This window comes from Cajanus cajan, chromosome 4 (genome assembly GCF_000230855.2).
Source record: "Cajanus cajan strain Asha chromosome 4, NIPB_CcT2T_4, whole genome shotgun sequence".
Taxonomy (NCBI): domain Eukaryota; kingdom Viridiplantae; phylum Streptophyta; class Magnoliopsida; order Fabales; family Fabaceae; genus Cajanus; species Cajanus cajan.
Window position 1 is genome coordinate 69,839,645 of NC_138520.1, and position 20,791 is coordinate 69,860,435.

A 20,791-nucleotide genomic window follows, 5' to 3' on the forward strand; every position below is an offset into this window, starting at 1 on the left:
AAAGCAAAGGTTATGGTTAATTTTTCTGCAAAGGTTATGGTTAATTTTTCTATGGTTTGGGACAAGTGGAAGGTGTGGTGTTTAGGCTTATGAAGGTATGGGTCAAGTGAAAAGTGGAGATGACTTTTTGGCTTAGATGGTTAACAAAATAAGGAAACATGAATGCCTTGATCATATAAGTGCACAACATAAGCAAACCACCAGGGAAACTCAAGCAAAGTCTATCATGCAACTTAAGCGTAATTCACTCACAAGTATTTAGGCTCAAACCTCACCCGGCTATGCATCCACAAATTATCAAACTCAGCTCAGTTCTATGATCAACATTGAAACCCGTATGCAACTAGTCATGAACTAAAGATCTAACGTGACTTGAAAATGTCTAAGGTACACACACCACAAACATCAAGCAAACCACAATCCAGAATCAACCCCAAGCAAAGCAAGTATCAACAAGATTAAAAACCGTATTAAAGCAGAGTATTCACAAAAAGAGAACCAACATAGTAATCACCAAAAAGAACTAGATATAAAAATAATTAAAATAGTGAAAATAAAAGACAGAAAAATAAATTGCAATAAACAAAGGTAAACTAAGGTAGGCTCCATCTGCTTCCATCTATGGGGTCTGGTCATCATCATCAACAGCTGCTCCACCATCATTAACTCCATCTGCATCAGCAGCTCCACTCCCCCAAACTTAGGAGCCTGGTTCCCAGGCCAACCAGTATATTCCTAAAAGTCCTGGTAACCAGAAGTGGTTGCGGAGTGTAATCATGAAAAAATATGGTGAGCACAAAAATTATACACAGTGATGACCAAGCAAATATAGCAAAAATGGAGAATATCCTGAGACCAAAATTAAGCACAACATGCATGCACACGGAAATGGACTATGACAATGCAACACAAACAGAACATAAAGAAACATGATTGAAAATAGCTAAATACTGGGTTTCAGGAATGTTATGCGCGGGGCGCAGAACAGATGCGTCGGACTTTGTATCAGTAAAATTCAACGAGGTTCCAAATCTGATATCGCGTCGGGCGTAAATTAAGCGCGCCCGGCGTGGTAGTGGTCAATTTGCCTAAATTTTCTTTAAGAGAAGGCCTTATCTCCACTCAGAACCAGAGTTACCTCATTCCTTACACTCCAAACAATATATACCCTATATTTACCCACTCAAGCATGATTCTAACAATTAACACATAACACAAAACAACATATAACACAAAACAACATATAGCAAACATTAACACTGAAATCTAAAACACGAATGAGATGAGAAACACATAAACAAAGTTCAGATCTCTAGGTTGCCTCCCAGGAAGCGCTTGTTTACTGTCCCGAACCTGACAGTGACCAACTTGAATTGCTCTAATTCTCCTTCTCCTCCTGTTGCTATTGTTCCTCCTTGCCCTGTGCTCAATCTCAGGATTGCTCAACAACTGCTCAGAGGGATTGGTCAATCTAGTTCAATAGTACCTTGCATACAAGAGAAAGCAGAAGACTAGAGTACACAGGTTAGCTCCAACAATTCATTGCTAACATAAAAATAAAAATAACAACAAAAGAACAAGTCACAAATAGTTATAAATACTAAATTGCCTTGCTAATCCCCGGCAACGGCGCCAAAAACTTGTTGAGATTTCTGTTGAAACACTTTTGTTATAATTGTAAATCAGTTTAATTTTATCAACGGTCTCAAACACGACAAGTATATCGGCCGTTCAAGTAGTAAAATTATCGTATCCACAAGGATTAGAAGGTAACATAAGCATTTATTGACTATTCGTGACTAAAGAATAATTCCATTTTGTAGTTTGTCATATGAATGTGAATTGAAGAGCATGACTACTGGAATGTTAAAACTATAAAATATTGGTTTTAGTGTGAAAAAGGGTAGAAATGGTATTATTGTTTGTGTGAGATTGTGGGGTCAGATTTCACCAAACGTCAAACTAATGAATCCTTAATCTCTTGTTACATACATTGCTTAGTCAACCCATAAGTTTACTCAAACCTAATCCCTTAGAGCAAGAGCCTAGGTGCGGATATTTGAATATCAATCCCTTGAGTACCCAATATCTATACCCGCATTACGGGCTAGGGTTTAAGACTACTAATGGGCCAAGCTCCATTCCTAGATACATTTCCCACTAGGCATTTGTTTCAGAGCTAGTTTCAATGGTTATTTTCCAACACCCAATGGAACCTATATCATGCAAAGGAGAATCAATCCAAAGCAAGCATTAAGAATAGAAACAACACAACAATGAATAAACAACATATATATATATATATATATATATATATCATTGAAAACGTAAGGATTACAATAGAATTCGTTGGTTACATCTAACCCCACATAACAATGGCTAGAACCACTCAAAACAATGAGGGTAAATACAAAATAGAGATGAAGAGAGAAATGAAGAACCGAAGGAAAAACCCACACACGAACGGCTCCAAGCTCCAGGAATCCCTTCCACAGCTCCTAAAATGCGCCCAATGTGTGAGTGAGGAGGAGAGCCCCGAAAATGTATTTAAATACGAGCTTGGGGTGTCAGATTAGGGTTTACGCGCCCGGCGCATAAGTCTTTGCACCCGGCGCAGGGCCTTCCAAGAAAGTCAAATACTCTCTACCTTAGGACACGCCTGGCGCATAAGTCTTTATGCCCGGCGCAATGCCTTCCAGAGAGTTGAGGTACTCTCTGTCTCGATCACACCCGGCGTGGGTAGTCTCGCGCCCGGCACAGCCATACACTCTTTTTTGCTCAAGCCCGGCGCGGGTAATGTTGCGCCTGGCGCAGAACTTCCTCTCTGCTCCTTAGCTTCTTAGATTTCCAATCCTATGGGTCTTCAATCCTCAAGTTTCTAGCTCAATACCTGCACATAAATGAGGTGTATTAAGGTATTGTTAGCTAAATTTGGGTTAGTTATATCTGCACAAAAAATGAATCAAAAAGAGAACAATTATCTTGCAATGGTGCAAAGGATGAGTGGAATTGTTGAATAAGTCTTGTCCAAAAAAAAACATAATTGAGACTTAACATTTACCACGATATTAGCTAGCTTAAATAAGTTTCATATTGGATTAACTCATTGACTACCTTCCAAATACTACGTCTTTCTGATACTCAATTAGGAACTAAATATCTGGCTTCGTACTTTAATTGGTTGGTCACTTATAATCAGTATAGTTTGACCTAACCCATATACTGTGGTCACTTTTGACATATATGCCTCGACCTTGCCTACACATGGTATCAACTAAGGTCCTAGAGAAGACTCAACTATCTTCTTCAAAGATCAACTTTCAAAGAAGGGTTTTCAATAAAATTGAGCTCTTAGAGTACCACAACACAATATCCACACAATGTAATATGCAACTTTAAAAACATCATCTCCTCTAGTCGTTGATTAACACAATATTCAACACCATGCCTAAATGCCTAAAACATTCTCAACATTCACCATCTTAGCAACACAACAACATCATGTTTAAGGGATATACAACATAGCTACACCATCAACACACAACATACAACACATCACATACAATTCAATTCACTTTCATCTCTTAAACATCCACCATCTCTAATTTTCATTAGATATCAATGTGTTTTCATTCAACAACCAACACCCAACATAACTCACCCAATGCTTGATGACATCTAGGTAGGGAACTCTCTGTCTTACTCACACCTGACACTACACAACATGCACTTGGCGTGCATAAGGCAAAGGTCCCCGAGACCTCGTGCCTTTCATGACAAAGTACCACACCCAACCTTATTTTAGATAGAGAGTGTCAGCCTGACTCACGCTCGACGTCATCATACTAGCGTCCCACGTTGTCTAAGTAGAGAGTGATAGCTTAATCACGCTAGGCTCCTCTTAACCCAAGGCCTGACATTACCAAGTTAGAGAACTCCCAATTCTTACAAACCTGAAGTCATTCATATAATGCTCAATGCCGTTCCAACTTAATACAAGTCTCTCTCTTCATGTTCGGTGTCACTAATCTTGCACTCGACGTGACAAGATAGAAGGCCTTATGTTGAAACAACGCTTGATGCCTCAATTTTACACCTAATGCAGCACAATTTCTACACTTATGCAGATCTCAAATTTTGCTCATTTCACCTGAAACTCAACTAAAACCACACATGCAATACAAGATATTTTTCCTACTCAACATAAGCAACTAAATTATAGCTCAAAAACCAACATGCAACAATAATTCATAACAAATCCTCACATTCTTCCTTGTGAACCTAAAATCCCAATTATCATTTACAATCCCCTTTGATTTGCTCAACACAGCCATGAATCTCAAACGAATTTGTATAACATACTTCTCCTATATCACTACACAATTCAACTACTCAATCAAAATAAAAAAATTCAGCTTGCCTTATCTTGAAACTGAAGAGTGTCACAACTCAAAAATTTTCAATCTTGCGACCTATGGTTTAGACATCCTTTTGAAAATCTCATCAATTAAGGAATGCCCGGACGCCAGACTAATCCTTAATTAATGGTTTTGAAAATAGGTTTTTGGAGTCGCCACCAATGTTTTACTCAAAACATTGGAAAAGGAAAGGTTTTTAAAAATTCAATAACGGCCTTGATAACCAGAATTGGGTTCGGGGGTCGGTTACGTGTAGGGAAGGTATTAAGCACCCCTACAACGCCCTCAATCGGTACACTATGATGAAGTTAATGTAATAAGAAATAATAATTAAATATTAGATCCCCTTTATTAATAACTATTTACATACTTGAAATTTAAATAATACAATTAACCCTAAAATGTCTACATGATTATTTTTATTATAACAATAATTATTATAGATAAGAAATAAAAAAGAGAGAAAGAAATTAACTGAAATACTTCTTGAATGAACTCTATTAGATCTTCAAAATAGGGAGATTTTAGGTGCTTTGTGGCAACCTTTAGCACTACAATTGCCTCACAATACTCAAGAAATACAATAGGAGAGAGAGATAAAAAAAGAGAAATTTCGAGCTCTAAGGAGTGCTGGACGAAATTTTTTGGGTCTTGAGAACTGTGCCCAAGCTGTCTATTTATAGGCATCAGAAAGGGTGCCACAACGGCCCGTTCCAAATCCGGAATAGCCCGTTCTGGATCCGAACGTTATATGTAAAATTCTTACACTAGAACGGCCCGTTCTAAAATCAGAACAGCCCATTCTGGAGTGCTAGAACAACCCGTTCCAAACTAAGTTTTTTAGGCTTTTTTAGCAGTTTGGAACGGCCCGTTCCAGCCTAAGATTCTTAGGCCTTTTGCCTGGTTTGGAACGACCCGTTCTATTTTTGGAACGGCCCGTTCCAGACTAGGTTTTTAGGCCTTTTTTGTGGCTTGGAATGGCCCGTTCTGATTTTGGAACAGCCCGTTCTGGCCTAGGTTTTTAGGCCTTTTTTGTGGCTTGGAATGGCCCATTCCGATTTTGGAACAGCCCATTCTAGGCCACTAAAACCAATTTATTTGGGCTTTAGGCCTTCTGATGTCCTATCCTGTTGTTTGCATGCTTTAGGAGCTCCTTTCCTTCATAACAAAGGTCCATTTCCTTGTTTGTATGCTCCCGGACGAAATTGGGTGTCTACAACTGCCCCTCTTTACTTGTCCTTTGGAATAGTAATGTGTTGCTTTTCCAAAGGCAAGTAAAGACGTAGACATTTCGTCCGGGTCTTCTCTTTATCTCTTTGGTGCTTCTGCGTTGTTTCTCTTGGATAGGTGTATTTGCTCGTATCCTCACCTGTTAGAGCAGTTGAGCATTGGTTGCATACTCTATTGGGTAACAAGGTTGACAAACTGTACACCTGATCTTCAGTCTTCGAGTAGAAGCTTCATTGTTTCTCTTGTGATAGTGAGGTGGAGATCTGGTTCTTCAACCTACTGATGTTGAGTATTGTTGTGTCGGCCTCTCCAGGCCAGTTGTTGATGGTGAGTTTTGTTGTGCCAGCCTCTCTAGGCCGGTTGCTGATGGTGATTTTTTTGTGCCGGCCTCTTCAGGCTGGTTGCTGATGGTGAGTATTGTTGTGCCAACCTCTCTAGGCCGCCTGCTGATGTTGTGAGTATTGTTATGCCGACCTCTCTAGGCCGCTTGCTGATATTGTGAGTATTATTGTGCCGACCTTCCCAGGCCGCCTGCTGATATTGTGAGTATTGTTGTGCTGGCCTCTCCAGGCCGCCTGCTGATATTGTGAGTATTATTGTGCCGCCCTCTCCAGGCCGCCTGCTGACATTGTGAGTATTGTTGTGCCACCCTCTCTAGGCCGCTTACTGATGTTGTGAGTATTTTTGTGTCAGCCTCTCCAGGCAACCTGCTGATATTGTGAGTATTGTTATGTCGGCCTCTCCAAGTCGCCTGCTGATGGTGAGTATTGTTATGCCGGCCTCTCCAGGCTGGTTGCTCATGTTGATGATGTGATTGTCCCTTTTCTTTGGGAGGATGTCTGATGAAGATGAGGATTGCTGGTACGTGGTGCCCTTGTGATGCTGGGCAAAGGAGTAAATGTTGAGTATTATTATGCCTGACCTCTCTAGGCTGCCTACTGATGCTAATGATGTGATTGCCCCTTTTCTTTGGGAGGATGTCTGATGAAGATGAGGATTGCCGGTACGTGGTGCCCTTGTGATGGTGGGCAAAGGAGTAAATGCTGAGTATTATTATGCCTGGCCTCTCTAGGCCGCCTGCTGATGATGATGATGTGATTGACCCTTTTCCTTGGGAGGACGTTTGATGAAGACGATGATTGATGGTAGGTGGTGCCCTTGTGATGGTGGGCAAAGGAGTTGATGGGTCACAGGGATTCTAATGTTGCCCCTGCCATGTGAGTGTGGTGATGCCTCTCCAGGTGCAATGTTGAGTTCTTTTGATTCATTGATGATTGATTGTTTGATTGTTGATGGATGGTTGTGGAATGAAAGACTGCCCCTGTGTTGGTGGGCAGAGAAGTGGATGGATGGCAGGGATTCCAGTGTTGCCCCTGCCACTTGAGTATTGTGATGCCTCTCTAGGCGCTTTCATTGTGGGATGGTTGGTAAGAGTTTGGTGTTGTCCTTGTCAAGGTGAGTATTGTGATGCCTCTCCAGGCATTGATCTTGTGGTAGGAATATTTTTTTCTTAGCTTTGGCTTTTTCATGTTTGAAGCTTGCCTTTTTTGTCTTTTTTATTTTTATTTTTTAAAATGCTTCGACTTTTTCATCATTTACGAAACTTGCCTTTTTCTCATGTTTCTATTGTCATCATTGGTGGAGCGGTCTATTCCCATGATGTTATTTGCTGAATCTTTATTGATGAGTATTATTTTGGAAGCCACTCCTGGCTTTGGTGAGGGAACCATGCCTAATCTTGGCATTTTCTTGGATTATCCTGCATTTGGTGAGGAGCGAGGCGCGATGGCCTCTTTCTGCTTATGGGCTTGCTCATTTGGTCGATTTCATTCTATTCCACTGTTGATATGTCTTTGCTTAGTGGGCACATAGAATACTTAGGATTGTTGTTTGACACCGCTTTGGCTCATAGTCGGCTATTGAGATTTTACGAGTGCTTTGTCCTGATGACTTCTTCTGACCCATAGCAAGTAGCATGCATGGATGCAATGAAAATGCAAGACAGGAATGATTCTTTTTTTTTTTTGTGTAACGCCCTTCCATATGCCCCTAACTCATATGCATGCGATGCAGTTTATGCTCATGTGTTTGTTCCTAAAGATGCAATTCATTTTTTTTATGTTGGGAAATTAACCTGTACGCATTAAGGTTAATGTTGACGATTTCTTTCTATCCATGCCAATCTTGATTACTATCGGGATATGTTCTTTTGAGCCCAAGCTTTAGCGGCTCCTTGACTATCCAGTCGATGTGTGGTCAAGCGTCTCTAACCTCTGTTTGAGGACATCTCGACTTTCCCTCTGTGAGTATTCACTGTGCATTCTCCGTGTATCTTTTCAGTACCATTTTAATGCCATAAGGGTCAAGAGAAAAGAAGAAAAGAGATGTTTGTATTTTTTTCAAAAGGTTGTTAGAAGGGATTTTTTTTTCAAAAGGGATTTTTAGAAGAATGGCTGGCCAAGGTGGGCTTTAGTGTTTATGACTATTAAACAAAGCATATTTGCTACAAAGAAGCTATCATTGTGTTTAGCCTTTTTGGAAAGTGAAGTGATGACTCGGGGCCGTACTCTAATTGGATGATTCCTCTAAGCTACCTTTCGGTTTTCAACTCAGGTTGCTGCTTTAACGTCATAACTTTTGCCTAGGTCACTTGAGATGTGTTCCCTAGCGGACATTTTTCTTTTGATCTTTTCTTTTGCCTAGGTTACCCATTTTTATTTGTGGGTTGCCTAGCAGATCTTGCCCTAACTTTTGCGCAGCCCCCTTAGTGGATTTCCTGTTGAGCCTTCATTTTTTGTAGCACTCATGAGGTATGGGATGTCTTTATTTTATCAAACCCTAGTCATGTTTGAATTCCTGATTGTTCCTTTATTATCCTTTCCATGCTATTATTGAGTAACATCTTTGTTGCAAATACATTTTGTTTGTTAAGGGTTGATGGATGAGGCCTAGAGTGGATATTTAGAGGGAGAGGAGAAACGAAAGAGTGTTATGGCATTTAAAATAGTACTTTCAATTTACACGTGCCCCTTTAACAAAGCTTGAAGGCCCGGGCATGTCCCGAGTTCGTGATTCATACACAAAGAGATAGACGAAGGTTGCCCTCTAGAAAGTCATGGATGATTTGATAATTTCAAAAAACCGTTCCACTTGCTTGGACGTCGATGTTTCGAACTAGGAGTGAAATCTTTATGAATTCTTGCTTTCGAAGGGAATACTCGAGCCACCTTTCGATTTCAACTCAGATAGACATTTTTATATATCCCTAACTTTTGCATAGGACGTATCCTATCAGAATTTTGATTCTTTTTTTCTTTACCCTAATTTTTTCCTAGGACGCCCTTTACGGGTTTTCATCCTAGCGGATTTTTGTTGCGCAATGTCTTTATTCCTCAATTGGATTTTGTCTTGTAATTCCCTAGAAGCAAGGATTCGTCCATTCTTGATCATTCCTCCTATCCCGGCAATTGTCATTTCGTCATGGGAAAGTCTCGCTGTTTGAATTGTCGATTTGGGCATGTGATGCCCCCAATTACTAATAAGTGTTCCCCGATTTGATGTTTCAGGTTCGCATTTGATTACAGTAATTTCCATTATCCGGCTAACAAGCACAAATTAGATTTCCCTTTTTATTCTTATTTATTATTTACAAGGAAGACATGTTATCTATATGAAACATAAAATAGGATGCAAAGACATATGAGAAATTCAACGGATATCATTCTCATTGATTTTTGTTTAGAGAACATTCTTTGCATACTATTATATGTGTCTTCCATTTCTAATGAATGTATGCTAATGTACTATCCTAGGAGATGCATGATATTTATTTTCTGCCTAAATTTTATCATGTTTTTGGCTAAGGGTTATGATGCATGATTTTTTCTATATATTTATTTGTTTTTGTTGTTTTTTTTTGAAATAAACTATCCTATATGATGCTTTGAGGTTTAGGTATATAGAAGGGAGTTAAATTTTTTATCATATTTTTTATTAATATCTATTCGTTTGTAATTCTTATCCATTTGAAATAAAAAAAACACAAACAAATGCAACACACATATGCTCAAACAAATGTACACCCGCGAACAACCACGTTTAAATCATTGGTCTGTGGTCCCTGTAAGAAAAGTGCATTGTATAGGACAGTTCTAATTTCATTGGTCTTAAGGCCCCCAAGGTGCCCCCATTATAGGGACCCAGTATCTCTGTCGTCGTCACCTGGCAAACTCTAAGGTCTGTCGCAGTATTTCGGGCTAGAGTAACCGGTTATCACCTTGAGTGTGATTTCTGACAAGGATCGCAGGCTCCAAGGCCGAACTTGGGCCGGTCGTACGTCAACCACTCCCTATGTTTAATACCCTCATGCCCCCGGGTGTAGGGGGAACCGTTGTGTGCAAAGGTTTGTGTATAATTTTTTATTCAAAAAGATGCAGAATTTAAACAAGCAAACAGATATTAAAGCCAAACAAATAAAGCAAACAAAGTAAAGGGGAAAATATTTAAATTATTATTTTTATTTTATTAACTTCATCAATTAAATGGGCCTGACCCTCTTTAAATGTCCTTAGCAGAGTCGCCATCTGTCGCAACCCGAAAATTTTCGATCTTGCGACCTATGGTTTAGACTTCCTTTTGAAAATCTCATCAATTAAGGAATGCCTAGACGCCAGACTAATCCTTAATTAATGGTTTTGAAAATAGGTTTTTGGAGTCGCCACCAATGTTTTACTCAAAACATTGGGAAAAGAAAAGGTTTTTAAAAATTCAATAATGGCTTTGATAACCAGAATTGAGTTCGGGGGTCGGTTACGTGTAGGGAAGGTATTAAACACCCCTACAACGCCCTCAATCGGTACCCTATGATGAAGTTAATGTAATAAGAAATAATAAATTAAATATTAGATCCCCTTTATTAATAACTATTTACATACTTGAAATTTAAATAATACAATTAACCCTAAAATGTCTACATGATTATTTTTATTATAACAATAATTATTATATATAAGAAATAAAAAAAGAGAGAAAGAAATTAACTGAAATACTTCTTGAATGAACTCTATTAGATCTTCAAAATAGGGAGATTTTAGGTGCTTTGTGGCAACCTTTCGCACTACAATTGCCTCACAATACTCAAGAAATACAATAGGAGAGAGAGAAAAAAAGAGAGAAATTTCGAGCTCTAAGGAGTGTTGGACGAAATTTTTGGGGTCCTGAGAACTGTGCCCAAGCTGTCTATTTATAGGCATCAGAAAGGGTGCCACAACGGCCCGTTCCAAATCCGGAACGGCCCGTTCTGGATCCGAACGTTATATGTAAAATTCTTACCCTAGAACGGCCCGTTCTGAAATCAGAACGGTCCGTTCTGGAGTGCTAGAACGGTCCGTTCCAAACTAAGTTTTTTAGGCTTTTTTAGCAGTTTGGAATGGCCCGTTCTAGCTTTGGAACGGCCCGTTCCAGCCTAAGATTTTTAGGCCTTTTGCCTGGTTTAGAACAGCTCGTTCTGTTTTTGGAACGACCCGTTCCATACCAGGTTTTTAGGCCTTTTTTGTGGCTTGGAACGGCCCGTTCCGATTTTGGAATAGCCCGTTCCAGCCTAGGTTTTTAGGCCTTTTTGTGGCTTGGAACGTCCCGTTCCGATTTTGGAACAGCCCGTTCCGGCCTAGGTTTTTAGGCCTTTTTTTGTGGCTTGGAATGGCCCGTTCCAATGTCCTATCCTGTTGTTTGCCTGCTTCGGGAGCTCCTTTCCTTCATAACAGAGGTCCATTTCCTTGTTTGTATGCCCCCGGACGAAATTGGGTGTCTACAAAGAGAATCGAGGAAGAGAAGAGAAGAAAAGCACCGAGGTACTCCAAAGCCTACTCCAAACATATTGTTACTCGAATTCAAGGTTCTATTGACCTAGAATCACAAATAACACAACTTACATGAGATTAGGGGAGAACAATCGCTCTATTAAAGAAGTTTGAGAAGAATGAGACTCGTAGACCAAAGTACTTCTCTCTATAATTCCTCTCTTTAAGTTTTTGAAGAATTTAAGTTACAAGACTCCATTCAAAATAGAAACCTGATATATTCCTTTATTTTAGGTCAAATAAGATCCTTATCTATAAAAACTTATAACACTATTGAAACTCATAAAAAATTATCAAATTCTAGAGTTCTTACACACAAAATAACACTTCAACATAATAACTAACATATCATTAAAATAATTATGATACTCTACAATCCACAATATTATAATCATCATTATTATTGTTATTTATATTAAAATTTTCTCTATATAATACTCTTAAGATAACAATTAATGAAATAATTTAGTTTTATATATTGTTAATATAAAAATTATATTATCAACTAATAAAAAGGATGAATATATATATTTTTTTTTAAATTTATGAAACTTATTATATATGTTGATTTGTGTTAGATCTAAGATGTCAATTTGTTCACGATTTCCTATTACAACAAGTCCAGAACGACAAATAAAAATCGGCGCGTATTTGCTGTATTTTTTTGAAAGGTATCTCCCTAGGGCTTCTACACGCGCAACTTGGAGCCCCTCGTAAGTCGTAAACCATGGGGATTTGCACACCCAATTACGTCAAGAAACACGACTACTTTGTCTCCATTAATTTAAGGACGGTGACGTACCAAAAAACAAAATCAAGGTCGGTGGTTATGGTGGGCTACCGTGGACCACGTTTATTTACCGTTCGATTAATATACTCTAAAATAGATTCTTCTTTCTGACTTGTGGGGATTGCGATCGCTACTTATGACAATGCACAAATCCAGTTCAGCTTTTCTTCATCTACAAACTTCCAGATACTTATTTTTATCCTTATAAAATTGAAATTTTCTTATCACATTAACACAAAGTAAACATTTAAAAAAAAAATAAAAAATAAAAAATCGTAAGTATATAATCTAAAATAACTTATCTTAAATTAGAAAGATTAAAAGTAATTAAAAAATAAATAAGAATAAAATATTACATAAAAGATAAAGTAAATAAAATTATATATATTAAAAAAGTATTTTAATTTAATTTTTATAGATAAAGACAAATCATTGTAAAAGACTTGTAGACACTCCTTGAGTTGAGTGTAGATATCTTAAGGACACTCCTTTAGTGTAGATACTTTAAGGCAAGAGACATTGAGAATAGTTGAAATTTACATGTTTAAAATGTTATTATATAAAAATAAAACATATACACATTTAAATTTATATAAAAATATACGTCTGTATTAATTAAGATTTGAGATTGAATTTAATTTTTCTCTTATTTTATATTTTTCCATTCAAGTTTGTGTTGAGAATGAGAAAGATGATTTGAATCCTATTAAAAATCATAATCTTATTAGAAATTATAAAAAAGTTAGTGATGACCCTAACCTTATATAAGGTCGTTTATTACTCTAGTCTAAATTCTTCATTAAAAAAAAGAATAATAATACTTTTATATGTTTTATAGAGTAAATTTTAATAGATTTACCTCACTCAATAATTAATATTTTACATTATATTTTAACGATCAAATTGTTAAATTAATTTTTTTAATATATAAATCAAGTTTATAAATTTTTAAAAAATTTAAAAATTATATGATATTCTCTTATATAGATTCAAAATTAATGTATAAAATATTTCTATGATTATATCTTTCAATTTAAATTAATGAAATAATTTATTAAATAATTTCTTAAAATTTTAAATTTATATATTAAATTTTTTAATTTAATAATTGAATTGTTGATATTTAATATAAAATATAAATTATTAAATAAAATTTACTCATAAAATTAATGAATCCCTTTATTTATATATATATATATTATAGTGTCTTTTTCTTTTATATTAATAATGTTGAGTAAGAATATTTTTATAAAAAAAAATAAGCACCATTTTAATATATTATTGATCAATGGAAACATATCCCTATATTTGAGAACCCCGCCAACCCTCTTTTCACTTCCTTTCCTTTTTTCATTCCCTCACTCATTCGGTCACAAAACCAGAAACATGGACGCAGCTACACACCCACGCAAAAGAACGCTGGAACTCACCATTTCCTCGCTGGATGAGCTCCGCGAGGACTGGAAGCCCGCGCTGAAGAACCTGTACGTGGCGGTGCGGGCGGATTCCATCACCAGCTACGCCACGGGCACGGCGGAGGACTGCGGCGGCAACCCGTCCTGGAACGAGACGCTGGTGGTGGAGGTGCCGGCGCACGCGAGGTCCGTGACGCTGGAGGTGAAATGCAGGAACTCGCCGGGCGTGAAGGACGTCGGGGTGGCGAGGATTGCGGTGACGGACTTTCTGAGCGGCGCTGCGGCGGGTTCCGACGAGTGCGAGCGGTATCTGAGCTACGCGTTGAGGGACTGGGAAGGGAGGCGCAGTGGGGTGCTTAACTTCTCCGTTAGGGTCAAGACTCCTCTCGCCGACGGAACCTCTTAGGGTGTTATCGGCGTATTTCATAAACAAACTCTATCTACGGTGAGATATTATTGGCTTTCTACTAATGTTTTCACAAGTTTGTTTTTTTCATCTTTTAACTATGTTGGTGTATGTTTATGTTTCTCTTATTATTATAATTTTTATAGTACTCTTTTTTTTTTTTTTTTTTTTTGTAGTCCAATGCTAAATTTTGATAAATTTATATTATAAGATGTTAAAGAATTTTATAGATTTCAAAAATAAATATAAATTTATAATATTATAATATTTAATAAAAAAACATAAATAATAAAAATATATTCTCTTTTATGTATTTAAATTTGAATAATATATTTAAAATTATGATTTTTATTTTGAGAATTATTATCATAACATTAAATTTTTTTAATATATATTTCAAAATTTTATATTTTAATATTAAATTTTATTAAAAATAAATATTTAATTTTAATAATTAAAAAATTAATAATAAATAATATTTAATAATATAAAAATCTCAAAATTTTTAGCGAAATTATTTAATAAATAATTACATATAAATTATATTACAAAATCTCATAAAATTTAATATTTAAAATAGTTTATTGAAATTTTTACATTGTTTAATATTAACGAATTTTTTTATATATAAAAATATCTTAATTAAATATCACTATATTTTTAATAGATTTTTAAAAATGTCTTGATTTTTTTAATTAAATATTATTTAATTTTGACGAATTCTTAAATTTTAGTTATTTTGATTGAATATCATTTTTTTATATTAAAAAATTTAATTAAATATTACAAAAAAATTTATAATAATTTTTTTTTAAAAATCTATTAAAATCTTAATTAAATACACTCTCTTATTTAATTTTTTTATTTTTATTTTTTATTTTGCTTCAACTCGCGGTGTTTTTGTTTAAACACTTTTTAACTATGAAGTCAATGTTGTGGTGCCAATTTTTTCTTACCTTCGGGTGTTACGCCAGTAAAGTTGGTAGGGAGGTTGAAAGAATTTATGACACAATTCAAATCGTAATATTTAGGTGTGTAGAACAAAAGAATAATATTTAGGTGTGGGACACAAGGAGGAGTTTCGAAATATGTGTGTTTTTAAAAATCTACATTAATAAACTATCATATTACAAATGTAATTTCAGTCATTTTAAATATAATAGTATTAATTATGAATATGTACAACCAAATATAGCCTACATATAATAGAAGCTTCCACGATTAGTTCTATATCCATGTAGTCCCTTTAAATTAAACAGAGGTAATCCTTTTGTAAGAAAAAAGTGTAATGGATTCGGGAACATGGCACATGACTGCACAATGATATGATTTTATCCTTATGAATATGTCTCGATTGGAAGGATTTATGTTGTCAAATTAATCAATGTATATCTGAGTATGACACACGAAATGTTTAAAGGATTCTGTCTCCTAGACAACTAGATTGATGACATTTGAAGCGAGACTATAGGCTAGATGCGATCACATGCTGTTATTTACATACAGCTAGATTGATGACATTAGAAGCAAGACCTATAGGCTAAAGATACGATCACAAGCTGTTATTTATGTGAATAATTCACGAATCGATTTAATTCCAACTTCTCTAAGAGCATCTCTCGTGGGTTGCTTGTTGTGTATCTTATTTTTAAGCAATAGTGCTTACAAGAAATTTTTACTGGAGTTACCATACGTAACAAGACAAGTTCTAAATTTTTTTAGCTTTGTTGCTTAGAGAAACAATAGTGCTCAGCACTCTGAAATTTAAAATGGAGAGATTTGATTGGTTGATGTTGATCCAAGGTGGAAGTGTACAGAGATTTTGCAAAAAGTATAGTGTGAGGTGTCAAAAAGTGTAGTATGAGTTGTAAAATAGTAGGGGGTGCTTATAAGCAATTTTTATTGGAGCAAAAATTGTAAAAATATAATATGAGTTGCTTATGAGTGACGTGTCACAGTAGAACCCATTTAAAGTGGTTGGGAGTTGTTTATATGCAACTTCCATTGTAGATGTTCTAATAAATTCAAATAAGATTTTTTTTAATATTTGACTTTGAGCTGACATAATTTGCTAAAAATCTGACACCATATTAGATCGAATAATAGGTTTTGAATTTTTAACCTGTAATCCAATTCGGTCATATAATAATAATAATAATAATAATAATAATAATAATAATAATAATAATGTTTGATGGTTATGTACTTAAAACATTACTCATTCTCACTTTATTTAGTAATAGATTTTGTGTTTTTAAATTGATAAACAGTATATTTATTTTAAAATTTATTTTATATTAATTAATATTGGTTGTTTGAGTTAATAATAATCTAGTAAATCAACAAATTTATTTTAAAATTTAGTTTGTATTATTATTTTGTTTTTAGATTGATAACATTATATTTTATAACAATCAAATGATTTATATCTATTTTGAAATATTTAAATTTTACAAAAAAAATACATTTAATTATGTTACCTTGATAGATCCAACACAATCCAATTCGTTCATGATTGGATTGGGTTGGGTTGAATTTCAAAAGGCAAATCCATTTCAGCCAGTTTAATTCTAATCAAGTCACACAATTGATCCATTCAAACTTAATCTAACCTCACCCACAACTAGTGCAAAAATAACTTTTAAAATCAGGATTTTAAGATCGGTTAAGAGGGAACCAATTTTAAAAGTGACACGATGACTTTTTTATAATTACCGTCACTACTTTTAAAATCGGTTTAATTTTAATTAATTATAAAAGATATTTTAAAATCGGTTATCATTTAATCAATTTTGAAAAGTGTCTGTGTTATTACTTTTAAAATTGATTATTTTAAAATTAATTTTGTATATAGTATACAAAATAAGTTGTTAAATATCCGATTTAAAAGGGTATGTCCTATTCTTATTTTTAAGATTGGTTATCTATGATTTTGTATACTCGATTTTAAAATAACCTATCTTAATTATCTACGAGTCTCATTTTCTCTCTTGTTCCCATTCTATATTCTCTTTCACGCCATTTGCTTTCTTACAATTTCGGCCTCCGTCTAGGCTCGTGTTCCCTCAATAATATCCTCCATTTGTGTTTTCCCTGCCTTTCGTTCGTTTTTGTAAAAAAGTATATGTGCATTCTAACCAAATCATAAGCATAATAGGTATAGGAGTAGGAGTAGGAGTAGGGTTCTGTTGCATGGGTTTTACTACCATGATAAACCTCAATGTTGTTCCCATGCTTTTCTCCCTCCTCGTAAAGGGTGCCAGGCCGGCATCGTCCACATTAGGGATGGTGGTAGCGACAAAGGGAAGAGCAAGGTTCACATCAATCTTGCTCGATGAAAGCCATGGCAATGCCGAAATTACAATAAAATAAAATTTTAGTGGCATTTAATATGACTTTTAGTGGTAATAAAAATTGTTACAAAATCTTTTACCGGCATTTCACACATTAGTCATTATATACAGTGTCGCTAAAATATTTAGCAATAATTATTCTATATGCTGGTAAAGACCCTCATAATGGTCGGGAAAAATGTATAACTTTTTTTGTCATTTGTTACTGACATTTAAAATTGCTACTAAAAGTTTAAAAAAAAATTTATAATACTCTTAATTATCTTATTTCTAGTCGATGTAGGACTTGTAAGATAAGTACAAATACTCTTTAGTTACCTTATTTCTAATTGATGTGGGACTTAGAAGATGAAGGTTATCTTCTAAGTATATATTCTTTAATTTTTTTTAATTATCTTATCTCCTAAATATTAACTTAGAATAGTAAGTTATAGGTCTAATTCAACCTTATAAAACATATTTGTAAGGTGAGAGTTATAATTCACTTATATACTCTTTAATTATTTTATTTCTAGTTAATGTGGGACTTAAGTTTTTTCTAACAAATAATTGTCGCTAATAGTAAATTTTGATGTGATGTAAATACATTTTTAGTGGCCATTATATAATAGTCATTAATATTTTTATTAAATAATAAAATAGAGGCAATTAATTTATTGTCATTAAATAATTGTCAGTAATACTAAATTTTGTTGTAGTGCGATGCTGCGTTGAGTAGCAACATGTGTTCTTCTTTTGGTTCCTCATGGAATCGTGATTCGGAATGAGTTTGATTCTCATGTGCTTGCCAATTTTATTATTCTTTTTGTTCTTTGTTGGCTGAAAATGGATTCTCTGCATTCACATTTCCTTGAATGAAGATGAGATAGTTCACATTTCATGTTATATTTATCAAGATAACATATAAGTTTGTACAATCCTCATTCAATGGTTCTGATTAGTTGAATGCGAAAATGTGAAAGTTCCTTATTTGCAGGTAATCTTGGTCTTTGAAATTGACTCACATACACATTCATGTTTTCCTGAATTAGAACCCTTGGATGAAGATAAGACAGTTCCCATTTCAAACACATACAATCTGTTTGGATACTAACTTAATAGAGTTTTTAGGAGATATTATACACATACATAAAGCTTGTGCCTACCCGTGTTGTTGAAACAAGGAACATATACACAAAAGCTAATCCATAATGTAATGATGGAGACTATATATAAGGTATTTGCATAGATTCTAGCGTGTCATGCACATAGCAAAGTTATGAAAAAGATAAAGAAGAGAGAAATAGGGAATGGGCGAGTAATTGGTGTTGAAGTTCTAAGGAACCCACTTGTTTTTTTATTTTTGGTTTTTTTGGCGATGAAGTAACTCGCTCAGGGTGAAAGGGAATCTAATAAATGAGAGGGGCTTTGGATATTATGTAATGGAGAAAATCCATATATTATTGATTTACAATTAGTTTCCGGGTGGGTTGAAGTAAGTGTTATAATTTTGAAAGTTTTTATTTTAAGTTCTCATTTTATATGTTTTATGAATTATTACTAATTGTTCTAATTTTTCTTAACAGATATTTATAGCACTACTAGATTTTAATTCTTTAGCAATATTTTCTTGTTTATATTTGTTAAAATGTTACTAAATATTAAACAAATATGTTATTTTGCAACACTTTTTTAAAAAATGTCATTATAGATAGAGTAACATTTTTATTTTAATATTATTCTTTCTAATTGTTTTCAAAATCAAAGTCTCATATCAAGTAAAAATATTTTACATAAGTTATTTGGCAACATTTTTTTTGAAAAATGTTACTATAATTGCTTCTAAAATCAAAGTCTCACATCAAGTAGAAAAAAGTATATTTCTCTTATCTCTAATTATTATCCATAATTAAAGTCTCACATCGAATAGATTAATGACTCATAAAGAGTATATATAACCATATAGTTATACTTAAGATAAATGAAATTTGATATTTTATATACAATTAGTGGTAACTAATTAAGAATGTCTTCCATTCCTAGGAGTTTAAGAGGCATAAAAATATAATAATTGATAGTAATATATCTAAATTAAAATTAATTATTATTTTATAAATTAACAAAATATTAGCAACATCATTAAAATGTTACAAAAATACTACTTTGCTAACATTTGAAAAATGTTACCTAATTATATAAAAATGTTATTAAAAGTCTTTAGCAACATAGACTATATACAACATTTGATAATATGTTGCTAAAACAAATTAGTAACATTTATACATCATTAAGTAACAATTTTCAAATGTTGCTAAAAGCTATTTGTGTTGTAGTGTAGATTGATCACCATTGCCGTTAGACGACATAAACACCATTAGGAAGCAATGGACCACATCTTTCATTGACCATTACATTGACTAGTTTGGATTTGCGTTTTATAATGTTGCATTGATTAGTTATGCTTTATGTTTCATTGAGCAATGAGACATATTTATGCATTACATGTGTTTATAATTTTGAAAGTTTTTATTTTAAGTTCTCATTTTATATGTTTTATGAATTATTACTAATTGTTCTAATTTTTCTTAACAGATATTTATAGATCGATCACCATTGTTGTTAGACGACATAAACACCATTAGGAAGCAATGGACCAATGGACGACATCTTTCATTGACCATTACATTGACTAGTTTGGATTTGTGTTTTATAGTGTTGCATTGATTAGTTATGATTTATGTTTCATTGAGCAATGAGACATATTTATGTATTACATGTGTTTAAAACTTTTTGATTATATATATGGTTCACATTTATCATCTCTTCCCATTTGTATGTAATTTGGTTCATTGAGAAGTAACATAGGAAATATAAACATTTTAGTTAATTGCAAGCATTTGAACCGACTAGTATTTATTAATTTGAAGGCTTTGTTCTGGGACACTCAAAATAAACAAAAATTTTAAATTTTTTTTACCATTTTTAAGATCAATTACTCATAACTGATCTTAAAAATTGAGACTTTAAAAGGTTTATTGTAAAAACCACAATTTTCAAGATAATTGTCTAATAATCAATCTTAAAAGTATACTTTTAAGATCGATTAATAATTGATTTTAAAAATTCAATATTTTAAAATAAGTTCTTTTAAGGTTGGTTGAAAAATTGATTTTAAATATAAAAATAACTAATTTTAAAATTCTTTTGTCCAACGGTGCACGTACACCCCTGTTAGATATTTAAGATAACAAAAGTTGCTCTAATAATGAGGAGCAAAGATTACAACAAAATCATTAATCCTTTCTTTGATTGATGTTGCAGGACGTAGATGCATTAATATTA

General features: G+C 34.0%; 1 protein-coding gene across 1 annotated transcript; it reads left to right on the forward strand.

Annotated features, from left to right (window-relative positions):
- The first annotated feature begins 13,594 nt into the window (after positions 1-13,594).
- LOC109802343 (BON1-associated protein 2) lies at positions 13,595-20,271 on the forward strand. Its single transcript, XM_020363673.3, has 2 exons — positions 13,595-14,156; positions 20,042-20,271. The coding sequence occupies exon 1, from the start codon at positions 13,683-13,685 to the stop codon at positions 14,115-14,117; it is 435 nt and encodes a 144-aa protein (XP_020219262.2). The 5' UTR covers positions 13,595-13,682; the 3' UTR covers positions 14,118-14,156; positions 20,042-20,271.
- The last annotated feature ends 520 nt before the right edge of the window (positions 20,272-20,791 follow it).

Coding starts and splice junctions, on each gene's coding strand:
- LOC109802343 (XM_020363673.3), top strand. CDS start 13,683: ATGGACGCAGCTACACACCCACGCAAAAGAACGCTGGAACTCACCATT.